The sequence below is a fragment of the Pelophylax lessonae genome, assembly GCF_965119305.1.
Source record: "Pelophylax lessonae genome assembly, chromosome: 3".
NCBI classification, from domain to species: domain Eukaryota; kingdom Metazoa; phylum Chordata; class Amphibia; order Anura; family Ranidae; genus Pelophylax; species Pelophylax lessonae.
The window spans coordinates 146,497,454-146,509,543 of record NC_138770.1 but is presented as its reverse complement, the minus strand read 5'-3'; the positions used below and the strand labels follow the sequence as shown (position 1 = coordinate 146,509,543).

Sequence of the window (12,090 nt, the reverse complement as noted above, 5' to 3'; positions counted from 1 at the left end):
TAACTGTGGTCACTGAAGGAAAAATAAAGACTCCTGCAAAATAGGACATTTTAATACTTGCCTGTCCCAATACCTGTTCCTACAATGTTTGCTCCACTGCTGAGTATGTTTCTCCCAAAGAATCTTTATTTCTCTAGCGCTCATCGACAGACGTAGTCCTCGGTGATACACCACCTTCGGGTTATGTTACCTCCGCAGGAGCAGGACTAGACAGGAAATTAAAAAGCTCTGGCCACACCCTAGGGGCAGTCCCAGAGGGTATATCCTCTCTCTCTCTGCCTCAGCAAATCAGTTATTTTCTGTCTAGTTAGGAGTAAGGACCTAGATACCTTGCTGGGATCTTAGGTCCTGGCAAGAATTTTTTTCTAAAAGGATTTTTAGACAGCTTTTTTTCTCCAGTGTTCCTGTGAGATCTTCAAGCAAGAAAGCTGAACTGGGCGACGGGCTGGATGTCGAGATTCGGTGGTCACCCCAGTTCAGCCTACGAGCGCGTGCAGGCCATAGCTCCGCGCTGGGTCGGCCGCGACAAAGTCCCATTAAAAGGACTGAACCCGCGAGTTAAACGTCTCGCTGAAACGCCAAAGACCATGAGTCACGGCGTCCGTATCGGTCGACAGCCCTCCCGCTCCGGTGGAGAGGGGTACTGTCAGGAGTTGGTGCCCGCCTGGTTCCGGTATGGTGAGTAGTATGTTCCCCCTTTTTCCCTGACGGGTTTTGTGGTGAACGCGGGCCCCTCTCTGTATGGTAAGAAAGAGTTCTTTCTATCCTATAACATGTCACAAATCCTCCTACTTTGAGTGTGATTTTATGTGTGCAAAAAGCCAGGAGGCTTGGTTTGGGAGCTAACAATCTATTGTATACATGTTTTAAAGATGTAATCTGTGGCATTCTGGGAATCTTATGGGTTAAGTATAAGCTACCTACCAGTCAGAAGCCATGGACATGTAGACTGCCTTCCAAATCAGATCTCCAGCTATTAGCAGGCCTCCCGAACGGCCATGCGGTCCGCCAGGGCCGGTACCGCCAACCACGCCATATCCCCATGCAGAGAGAGTGTTGTGTGCCTGCAGCACACCGCTAGTCAGCACAGGCCGCCGCCATTTTTTTTGCTGGATCGCACGAGCCGCCATTTTGGCGTAGCCTCGTGTCTCCAGCATGGGGGCGGCCATGTTTGAGGTGATTCTACACCTCGTGGAGCTTGGGGGAGGCGCCGGAAGGCGTGCAGAGGGGCGGAGCCGCCTCCCTTCTTCCTGGGCAGCCAGCCAAAAGACTTCCTGTTTGTCTAAGACAGCGCTGTAAGCTGTTGCAGTTTAACTCTGAACATCAAGTGGTGAGCCTGGGGGTCTATCTCTCTCTCTCTCGATCGAGAGGGATCCCTAGCAGGTAACACTAAGGGGTTTTTTGTGGCACTGAGGGTCAAAAAAAAAAAAAAAAAAAAAAGTTTTTTCTTTACTTTTGAATTATATCATCCAGGAAGTAACTGGAGTTATTATGGACCCTGCCACACATATTCCCCCACCTGTTTCCCTCGAGGGGGCCTCGGGACCCGCCGGTGCACAGAGTATAGAGTCATTTACAGCAATTTTGGAGTCTATGGTGGCTCGGGTGGAGGCGGCCTGTCAGGGACGGGGGTCAAGGAAGCGACCCCCGCCTACCCCTATACTATCTGACACCTCTGACTCTGATTCAGAGATGGTCACTGCAGTTGCAGGTTCCTCTGCAAGGGCTGTTATCCCAGGTAAAGCCCCCTCAGACAGTGAGGAGGACGCTTCTTCTCCTGCTATAATTCAGGAAGAAGCATTGGTGGACGCACTAGTTGTGGCAGTGCAAGAAACCTTAAAACTTGAGGCTTTACCGGCAGAGGCAACTGAAACAGAAAGGCCTTTTGGGACTAATAAGCCCATCAAGACGGCGAAGGCTTTTCCTGTACCTAAATGTTTTGGTAATCAGATTAAAGGAGAATGGGAGCATTCTAAACGTACCTTTTACTATTTCCAAGCGTATTGCTAGACGCTATCCGTTTGAGGAATCCATCATTAAGAAATGGACGGTACCACCAGTCGTGGATCCGCCTATTTCCAGGCTGAATAAAGCCACGGTTATTCCAGTGGAGGACACTTCGTCCTTTAAGGATCCGGTGGATCGAAAGATAGAAGCGGAGTCCCGCACTATCTTTTCTCTGATAGGGTCAGCATTTAGACCAGTAATTGTTATTGGTCTAGTTTCCCAGACACTTACGGAATGGGCGAAAATGGTACGCCAAGATCTTAGGGGAAAAGATATTCCTCAGGAGACATCTGATTTGATAGAACAGATCATACAAGGGCTACGGTTTATCTGTGACGCAGCCTTGGACACTACTCCCTTGTTAGGGCATGCATCTAAGTTAGCAGTGATCCTCAGACGTGTGCTGTGGTTAAAATGCTGGTCAGCTGACCTAGGTTCCAAAAAGACTTTGACCAATCTCCCTTTTCAGGGGAATGGTCTATTTGGAGCCAACCTAGATGAAATCATTAAGGATGCCACCGGGGGCAAGAGTACTTTTTTGCCACAGGCTGCAAAAGTTAAGGGACCTCGCAACAAGCGAGGACCTTTCTTTACCGCCCATAAAGGGCGCCCGGCTGGTACTCCCGGGAAAGGCAAGACTCCTCCAGGAGGGTTCAAGAAGGGATGGTCGGACAAGCAGAGGACCAACCCAGCCAAACCCGAAGTAAAGGAGTACACAGCCTGAAGGTGCGCCCCCACCCGATTTCAGGGTGGGGGGACGTTTTCACCGGTATTCAGGACATTAGATCGAGCATCTACCACTACTACCGGTGCGATTCTTCCCTTCCAACATTTAAGTACAGGAAGCGGTAGTTACCGTTCCCTGTATAGATCTTTTCCTTTACCTTTTCCTAAGATTAGTCCCGATACCTCACAGGAATCGGATCTGATTGACCAGATAGGCCAAGTAGCCTCTAGTCGGGTGACTTCGGTCCCTGAGGTTCAACCAGAAAAGATCACCTTTCCTGATAACTATCAGGTATCTGATAAATGTGTGGGAACAGAAAACGACCAGACTTTCTCGGATGGTCGGGGCCAGATAGCTCTAGGGACGCCTGGTTCAGATCCTATCAGCGCCAGTGGTCCTAGAAATTCTAGGCTGGCCTCTTCAAGCCGGCCTGGCCGACTTGGACATGTTAGTCGCAGACGTTCCGTGGGAACTTCGTCTCAGGGAGTGTCTGTAGTCTCTAGGACCTATTTACCTTCGTGCTTTACAGTCGCTGGTTTTAATGGCCTGGCCATTGAGACCCAAGTACTGAAGGACAGAGGTTTGTCTACTTCAGTCATTCCTACCCTTATTAAAGCAAGGAAAGCGACTTCCAGCAAAGTCTATTATCACACATGGAAGACTTACATTGCGTGGTGCGAATCTTTAGGATTTCCTCCACGTACCTATTCGGTGTCTCGAATATTGGCCTTTTTGCAACAAGGGGTTGAGCAGAAGCTAGCCTTGAGCACCATCAAGGGTCAAGTTTCAGCATTAGCAATCTTCTTTCAGAAACCTTTAGCTACCAAATCCTTGGTGCGGAATTTCATCCAGGGGGTGCGGCACCTGGCTCCTCCAGTCCACGCGCCCTTACCGCCCTGGGATCTTAATTTGGTTTTGTCGGTTCTACAGAAACCTCCCTTTGAAAACATCAGGGAGATTCCCTTGCTTACTTTATCCCAGAAGGTGGCCTTCTTGGTGGCTATTACTTCTGCTCGCAGGGTGTCAGAACTGGCTGCATTATCATGCCAGTCCCCATACCTAGTGATTCATAGGGATAAGGTAGTACTTCATCCTAAGCCATCTTTTCTTCCTAAGGTGGTTTCAGATTTTCATCTGAATGAAGATATTGTACTACCTTCCTTGTGTCCTCAGCCCAAGCATCATCGGGAACATGCGTTGCATTCCTTAGGATGTGGTTCGGGCAATCGGGGTATACCTGAAAGCTACGGAATCATTCCGTAAGACGGATTCACTTTTTGTGATCACGGATGGCCCCAGAAAGGGTTTGCCTGCATCTGCCGCGACCATTGCCAAATGGATTAGACAAACGGTGGTACAGGCTTATTCTATTAAGGGTCAGAGTCCTCCGTTCCCTGTTAGGGCGCACTCCACTCGAGCGCTCAGTACTTCCTGGGCCTTTCGCCATCAGGCGTCAGTGGTCCAGGTATGTAAGGCGGCCACTTGGTCGTCGGTACATACCTTTACTAAATTCTATAAAATTGATGTGACGGCATCGGCGGATGCCTCATTTGGCCGCAAGGTTTTGCAGGCCGCAATTTGAGGAGACCGGTGGTCTACCTCGAGGGTTTTTTTCTGTTTGAAAATTGTTTTGTTGAGTCTCATCATTAAGGATGAGCATTGTAAACTTCTAGTTGGCACCGGTTGGGCCTTCTAGATTGGGATTTGATTTCCATTTTCCCACCCCTCAGTTGTGATACTGCTCTGGGACGTCCCGAAGGTGGTGTATCACCGAGGACTACGTCTGTCGATGAGCGCTAGAGAAAAATGGATTTTTGTAAAATCTTACCGTAAAATCCTTTTCTCTTAGCTCATCGACAGACGTAGTCCCCGCCCCTCTGTTTTGGAGTTGGGTTGGGTTAAATTCTCTAAGCACTGCTTTTTCACATAACTGATTTGCTGAGGCAGAGAGAGAGAGGATATACCCTCTGGGACTGCCCCTAGGGTGTGGCCAGAGCTTTTTAATTTCCTGTCTAGTCCTGCTCCTGCGGAGGTAACATAACCCGAAGGTGGTGTATCACCGAGGACTACGTCTGTCGATGAGCTAAGAGAAAAGGATTTTACGGTAAGATTTTACAAAAATCCATTTATCTGACACACTTTGGGTTTGTTAGATGCACTGCCTGCTTTCTGTGGTTCCTCCTGCTGGCCATTCTATCTATTTGGGACATAGCAATTCACCTAGTGGCCACTGGGAAAGTTCACAAAACGTGTGATTTCAGTTCATGAGTGACCGTGTAATGCAGCACGTGGATAGAAAGCAAATGTAAGCTTTAATATTAAAAGTGAAGCTGTTATGGGGGGAAAAAAAGAAAAAAAAAAAAAAAAACTTACCTTGGCCCAGCTTTTGACACTTACAGAAGGTATGGGTGACATCACTGTGCCTCCTGTAGGAGCCAGGCACTAGAAATCCTGAGATGTGCTCTTGCATTGGTTTGGCACTCCATAACTGATGTCAACCATGCCTTATGGAAGCAGGAGGGCCATTTACATTGATAACACTAGCAAGATGGCTCCAGTGATTTGAGGCGGTAATTGGCATATGTTAGATGTAAAGAGGGGGGAAAAAAACCCAATAAGGTGCGGCCTCAGCCGCTGAAGCTGCTACTTCTCGTTTATTAACTTGGGCTGGATGGAAGTAGTAGCGATCCTTTCCTCTTTACATTACTAGCCCATGGATTGGCATCAGGACAAGCCTGCATCCAATGCTCTGGGACACAGGGATATGCCTTCACCTCTACTTTGAGTGGCACCAAAATGAATAGAGCAGGTGGCAGATAGGTAAAGCTATTGAAACTAAAAAAAAAAAAAAAAAAAAAGTCTTTGAAAATGTGTTCTCCTTTTTTTTTTTTTTTTTTTTTTTTTTTTTTTTTCTTGCCTACATGGCCCTACTAAGAATGGCATATTAGGAAAAGAATACATGTGATTTGTTTGCCTATAGTCTTGTGGTGATTTAGAAAGTTTACTCTGATCTGTTTTCCTGCAGACTGATGAACTGTAATGGAACCTAATCAGTAATTCTGATATTTTGTAACTCCTGTGATCTTACAATTTGTGACTGCATTATAATAAATAACCACCAGGTGGCAATAAATTCAAACTCTACTAGAGAGCTTTGTGGCAAAACCATTATCTCCAAGTCTTTTCACAGTAGTTGAAATATTGTAACATATAAATGACTATGGGAGAACATGCACAGATCCAAACTGTTGCTTAAGGTGTGTGTCTAATATGTATGTTTTTACATGAGCTTAGTTATGAAATTCAATTATAAGGCTGCAAAAGAATAAAAGTATTTATAAAAACGGAAAAAGCTAATTTGCAATGCATAAAAGACCAAAACATTACAATGTAAATGGTTTTCATACAGAATAGGCATTTAGAGATTTTACTTTTCTTTTTTTAAAAACAAATCCATTGCCTGCAGGTGTTCATATCTGTGAACTGTCTGAGTACAGATTTCTCCTCCCAGAAAGGGGTAAAGGGGCTGCCGCTCAACATCCAGATCGACACATACAGCTATAACAACAGAAGTAACAAGCCCATCCATCGGGCCTACTGCCAAATCAAAGTCTTCTGTGATAAGGTGAGATACCTTTTTGTCGGTACAATTGAAGTGCCTCCAGCACGCATCTCTTTATAGGTTTTTATGATCTTTTATTCATTTAAAGACTAGACCTATAGAGCGGGATATTTTGTCTATTTCAGTGCTATGATTCATCTGCCTAGCATTTCTAGTCAAGCTGCAAACACAAATTTAAAATCTAGTTTTTCTGTTGTAGGGTGCTGAGCGTAAAATCCGAGATGAAGAACGTAAGCAGAGCAAGAGAAAAGGCAAGTGTACTGAGCCCAGCTCCCAGATCAATGCTTGTAAGTAGAAATGATATAATTGTCCCAATACGTCTCACTGACCTGTCTAGGTGCAGTGCGTTCCTCCCAGCATTTTGGTGTATCGGTGAGGGATAGGTGCAGTGTCCAGTCCTGCTGCCTGTCAAAGTCTGTCCGATAGCTGACTGCTGTACCCAGGGCTGCTGTTAGAAATTGCGGGGCCCCGTACAGACTACCTGGCAGGGCCCCACCCCCCAAGAAAATATTAAAGATATATATTTAGCTAGTATTACAACAAAATCACTGTTAGCAGACACAAATCTAAAATAACTCCCATAATTTCTGCTAAATCGAAAAAAAAAAAAAAACGATGTTAAATAAAAATGAAGATGAGATGAAAAAAATATATACAGGCTGGGCAGTTGGAGCTCAGTGATCAGAGACAGAGGGGGAGAAACAAAGTTCTAATTTACTCCTGAGCAGAGATAACATTAGAGCCAGTGCTGGGAGGGGGCCCACACAGGGAGGGGGATTAGTGAGGGATGACTGTCTCTTTCTCAGCAGATAAAAGCTGATAGCTGGGAGAGGGACAGATCAGATTCAGGTGCTGGAGGAAGATTTCTGTATTTGTTGTCCATCACTAACCCCCCTCTCTGTGTGGGCCCCCCTGTGTGCTCGGGCCCCCTACAAGAGGGCTGGTGGTCCCCCCCCCCCCCTATCAGCGGCCCTGGCTGTACCTATCCCTCCTAGAAGCACTAAAATGCCAGAAGAGATGCATTGCACCAAGACGGCACCATTGTGTAAAGGGGCTAGAAAGAGGAAACTCTAGGCAAAATTACTATACAGCCCACACGTGTCCTACACTATGAAGAGTTCCATTCTGAAACCATTGGAATTGTTTAGCAATCAAAGGGGTCACTATTTAAAAGGGATAGAACATTGGTTGCCAGTGGTTCTTCCTTTTTTTTTTTTTTTTTCCCTCCTTTAGTTGGAGGTTCTGCTTTAAAGGAAATATTAGTGGCTGCCATTGCTGACTTCTCATTCTGCAATTGCTAAATTCCATGCTAGGTCATACAGACCCTCGTGCTTCAAAACTTTTACCATGCTCACAAGGGCTCCTGACTTTACGCTGCCTTTCATAATCCACATAATTTTTTCATTTTTTTTTTTTTTTTTTTTTTTTTTTTTTGTTTTTGTTTTGTTCTGAGGAGTTAAGAGACTGGCATTTTTTTTTTATTCTTTTTTTGCCTGTATATATCAACCAGGCAACTATAAATTGTACAAGAAAGTTAAGAATGACCCCTCCCCATATTTCTCTAGGGAAAAGTTTGCTAAGGCTGGTATGTGCAGTGTACATGGGCTACCCGATGCTACTGCTTTCTTTACCTAATTCATTGTCACCCGAGGGTTTCCTTGACGCATACATTATAATCCAAAGGTTTTCAGCTGTGGACCACCTAGTGAAGACCCCCCCCAAGTGCAAGTGGTTTCTTATTGCTGTAGGAGTCCTGTTACTAAAGCTCCCAACTCTCTCTGATTTTGAGGAACTGTCCCTGATTTGGAACAAAAGTCCCTCTTTCGTCCTGATCTATATAGTTCTATATAAAATCGCACTATTTATCAAAAAGTTTTTCCCAGTGCTAAGCATTTTTATCCAATCTCTAAATTACTGTATTTGTAAATTTCAAAAGCCAATATAAAAGAATAGTAGTGGTTAAAAAAAAAAAAAAAAAAAAGGGACTTGTGGGTTTAACTGATTTTTTTTTTTTTTTTTTTTGCATAATTCTCCATTTAAGGGGGCATGGCAGGGGGTTGGTCCTATGCCTACATACTTTTGGTAATGGGGGTCCCTCGTTTCCATCTGAAAATGTTGGGAAGAATAAGTGAAGGGTCCTAAGGGGGTAAAAAAAAAAGTTGTGTCCAAACTCCTCTCCCCCTTCCTCCTAATCATGACCACCTTGGTCCCTTAAGCCAGGTCTGAATGATCAAATTGGAGCACCCTTATTGAAGGGTTTTATGTGATCTTTCCAATATGAAAAAACAGAACTTCAGCCAAAACTTCATATGTGTTTGTCTTGAAACAAGTGAGGAAGGGTTAGAACTCATGTTGGGTTTTTGTCTTTACTTTTATTGGGCATTGCCATATACTCTCCAGCATGGATATGCAACATATAATAAATAATTATAATTGTTAGAAGAGTGGCTTAATATCTAAGATTTTTTAATAAGGTCTGTGTCCTTGTCAAGCTACTTTTTTTGTTTTTTGATTGACTGACTGATCACTTAAGTTTTGGTTTATACAATTGCATGGATTAATCATGTTTGTTTTTTTTTGGTGTAGTTACAGATGTTAAAGGAGGACTGCTTCCCTCTCACAAGAGGACAGACCTCACGGTGTTCAAACCCATGCAAGACTTGGACACCCAGCCTGTCCTGTTCATCCCAGATGTACACTTTGCCAATCTCCAGCGCACCACTCATGTAAGTATTTCTAATCCCCTTTACCTTTTTTATATTAAAAGCAGAGCAAAATACATGTCAAGTTTAAAACTGCCAGGTAACCTATATAATGTGTGTATGTGCACCAGGTCTTTATTGTATTTAGCTGTAGTACCTGTGCTAAAAATGTACAAATCCGTTTTCAGTTAGAGACCGTTTCCAAATCCCCAGGTATTCTCACAGAAAAGGTTCCAGCACTTTCAAAAAGTCTTGAAGCTTGCCCTACCTTTCCTGAATAATTCCTCTTCCTATAGGCTAGCAAGGTTGCCCATCATAGAAATGAGCCTGTAGAAATGTAGGGACAGGGTGGGTTCATGGCTTGGTTGCCAGCTCCAACAGTACTCAGAATTGTTGGAGCTTTGAATGTTGGAACCTATTTGGCACTCAACTATGACAGGAGGGAAGAAGAGGCTGCTGTAGATATGAGTGCATGTAGACAACTGCACTTTAAACCTGGTGTGGGGGTGTGTTTTTTCTTTTGTTTTTTTTTTTCTATTTGAAGAATAGCTTGACAGTGCACCATTTATAGTCCGCTGAAGAAACCAAAGGCAAGATTCCATAGGGAATGATTGTTGAGGCCTTCTCTGTGTTCTCAAATGGAATGGTTACCCAGTAGGGCCCAAGCTTTCTATTTTTATTTATTTTTTGTATGTCTGGGTTACTGCAAATCATAGTAAAGTCCTATAATTTGAATCTTGGAAAGCAAATGATATATTAAGTAAGTTGGTGTTCTGTTTCGATTGTATTCCAGGTGCTCCCCCTTTCACCAGAGGAGATGGATGGGGAAAGGTAAATGTCTTTTTTGAGTTCTTTGTAAAGATTTGAATGAAGTCTGGCAAGTGCTAAGAGCAATTGCTACCTAATTGAAGTATCTTTATAGTGATTAGGTTTTCCCTTCTTTCTAAAAGGATTATAGTAAATAAAAACTGATTGGATGCTTAAAGTCCTATAATTTCACCCCCATCCCCTAACCTCAGCCAGTATGATGAAGACCACATCTCTCGGTTGTTTTGGTCTTCAACTGGTAGTCACTTCTTCACTTCTGGGTCTAAGCTTCACCTGGGTTCTGTTTGTATGTAGAGGCCCTGGTTGGCTGCCTCTTCAGCAATGAACCAATAAGCGCCTCTGTGCACAGATCCTGGAAAGAGCTGAGACCTGGAAGTAGTAATCCACTTCTAGGCAGAATATTGCAACTCCCAAGAAGTATTTGTAATGCTCCCAGCAACCATCATGCTAATTTTAGGGTATGTTATCAAGGAATATTCAGTTTATGATAAAATGCAGGTGTAGGATGTATACCTGATCTTGTACAGTCTATATACGGTAAGTATATACAATGAGAGTTTTAAATCTCTTCTGTTTTATGTTCAGCTCTGGTATGAAGAGAGTGCCTTTCAGTCCTGAGGAAGACTTTGGAACGCCTCCCGCTAAGATATCAAGAGTAGATGAACCAAAGAGAGGTATATGTGGTTTTCTTCTTTCTTTTGTACTTCATCTGCATCTGAGAAAAATCCAAAAGGCATTTCATTTTCTTTTACTGGTTAGGTTTTGGCCTACAGAAAATTCTTCTTCCAGTTACAAATGTCAAGTATTCAGCTGGTGGAAGAATGGAGGCTCCAGAGAAGGCATATAAATGGAATGGCTTATGCTAGTTCACAAAAACTGAAATTTTTTAATTACTCTGAACTTTTCATAATGTAGTTTGAAAGTGGACATAACCTGTGCATTATAAGAGGGTTTCTGCACAGTGATTAATTAAGTGCATTGCTCAGGGTAGAAGACCTGGTCCTAGTTTTCTCCGTAGAGAGCTCAGAAATTCAGAATGAATTTTAGTGTGTATGTAAACCCCAGATTTTAAGCCAAAAACAATCGGGTAACTGGTATTCCAAGGAGAACAGACATTGCAGAAATTTAAAGTAAACCTGTGTTTAAATTATGAAGACCACTCCTTCTCAATCTTTTTACCCTAGAGCAACCATTAAAATAATTTAAGTCTCAGGGGACCCCTGATAGAAAATTACCATAGCTTGACGAGTAAGTTGTAGATTTTATAATACTATTCCGGTAAATTACAATGCTGTCACTAAACGCCTGTTCTGTGCATATAAAACCTCCTATCTGATCATAACATATATAAATTCATCAACTTTTATGATAATATTTAAACATGCTTGTGCATAAAAATGACTAAATCAAAACCATATATATATATATATATATATATATATATATATATATATATATATATATATATATATATATATATATATATATATATATATATATATATATAAAATAAATGGTGTTCTCTACAATTCATAAAGTCCTGTGCACAAAAGATGTTCAACCACTTCTGCCCGCCGCAGTTTTACATTGGTACTTTGATGTTAAATACCGGTGTTATGGCAGCAGATTGCTGCCATAACCTCTGTATTTTCTTACAGGGAGGGTGGTCCTCTTTCACATAAGTGGTCCCAGCAGCGTATTCACAGCGAATCGCTTTTATGGGTGGCTGGAGAGGTCTCCCCCGGATGCTTGCTGGTCGCTTTCCCCGGTTACGGCAGTGGCCCAGGTAGGAAGTCGAGTGAGGGAAAGATTGCCCCCACTCGACTCGGCGAAACGTCTTTTTGACCCCAGATCTCACATTCAAGAGGACCTGTCCTGCTTATTTCTATTACAAGGGATGATTACATTCCTTGTAATAGGAATAAAAGTGATCAAAAAATGTTTTTTAAAAATACAAAATAAAGGAAAAATAAAAAAAATTAAAGCGCCCCGTTCCTCTGAGCCTGCGCGCAGAAGCGAATGCATATGCAAGTTGCGCCACACATGTAAACGGTGTTCAAACCACACATGTAAGGTATTGCCGCTAACCTTAGAGCGAGAGCAATAAATCTAGCCCTAGACCTCCTCTGTAACTCCAAACTGGTAACCTGTAGTCATTTTTAGAGCGCCGGCGCCGCCTATGGAGATTTTTAGTTACCAATGTT

General features: G+C 43.2%; 1 protein-coding gene across 2 annotated transcripts in view; it reads left to right on the top strand.

Annotated features, from left to right (window-relative positions):
• Positions 1–12,090, top strand: part of GRHL1 (grainyhead like transcription factor 1) — a 57,324-nt gene that overhangs the window by 38,617 nt on the left and 6,617 nt on the right. The window contains exons 9-13 of one of the 2 annotated variants that reach the window (XM_082251373.1): positions 6,201–6,359; positions 6,556–6,643; positions 8,943–9,082; positions 9,852–9,889; positions 10,472–10,560. In XM_082251373.1, coding sequence (XP_082107499.1) covers positions 6,201–6,359; positions 6,556–6,643; positions 8,943–9,082; positions 9,852–9,889; positions 10,472–10,560 — 514 coding nt within the window. The remainder of the gene's footprint in view (positions 1–6,200; positions 6,360–6,555; positions 6,644–8,942; positions 9,083–9,851; positions 9,890–10,471; positions 10,561–12,090) is intronic. The other variant, XM_082251374.1, reaches the window with a different exon arrangement.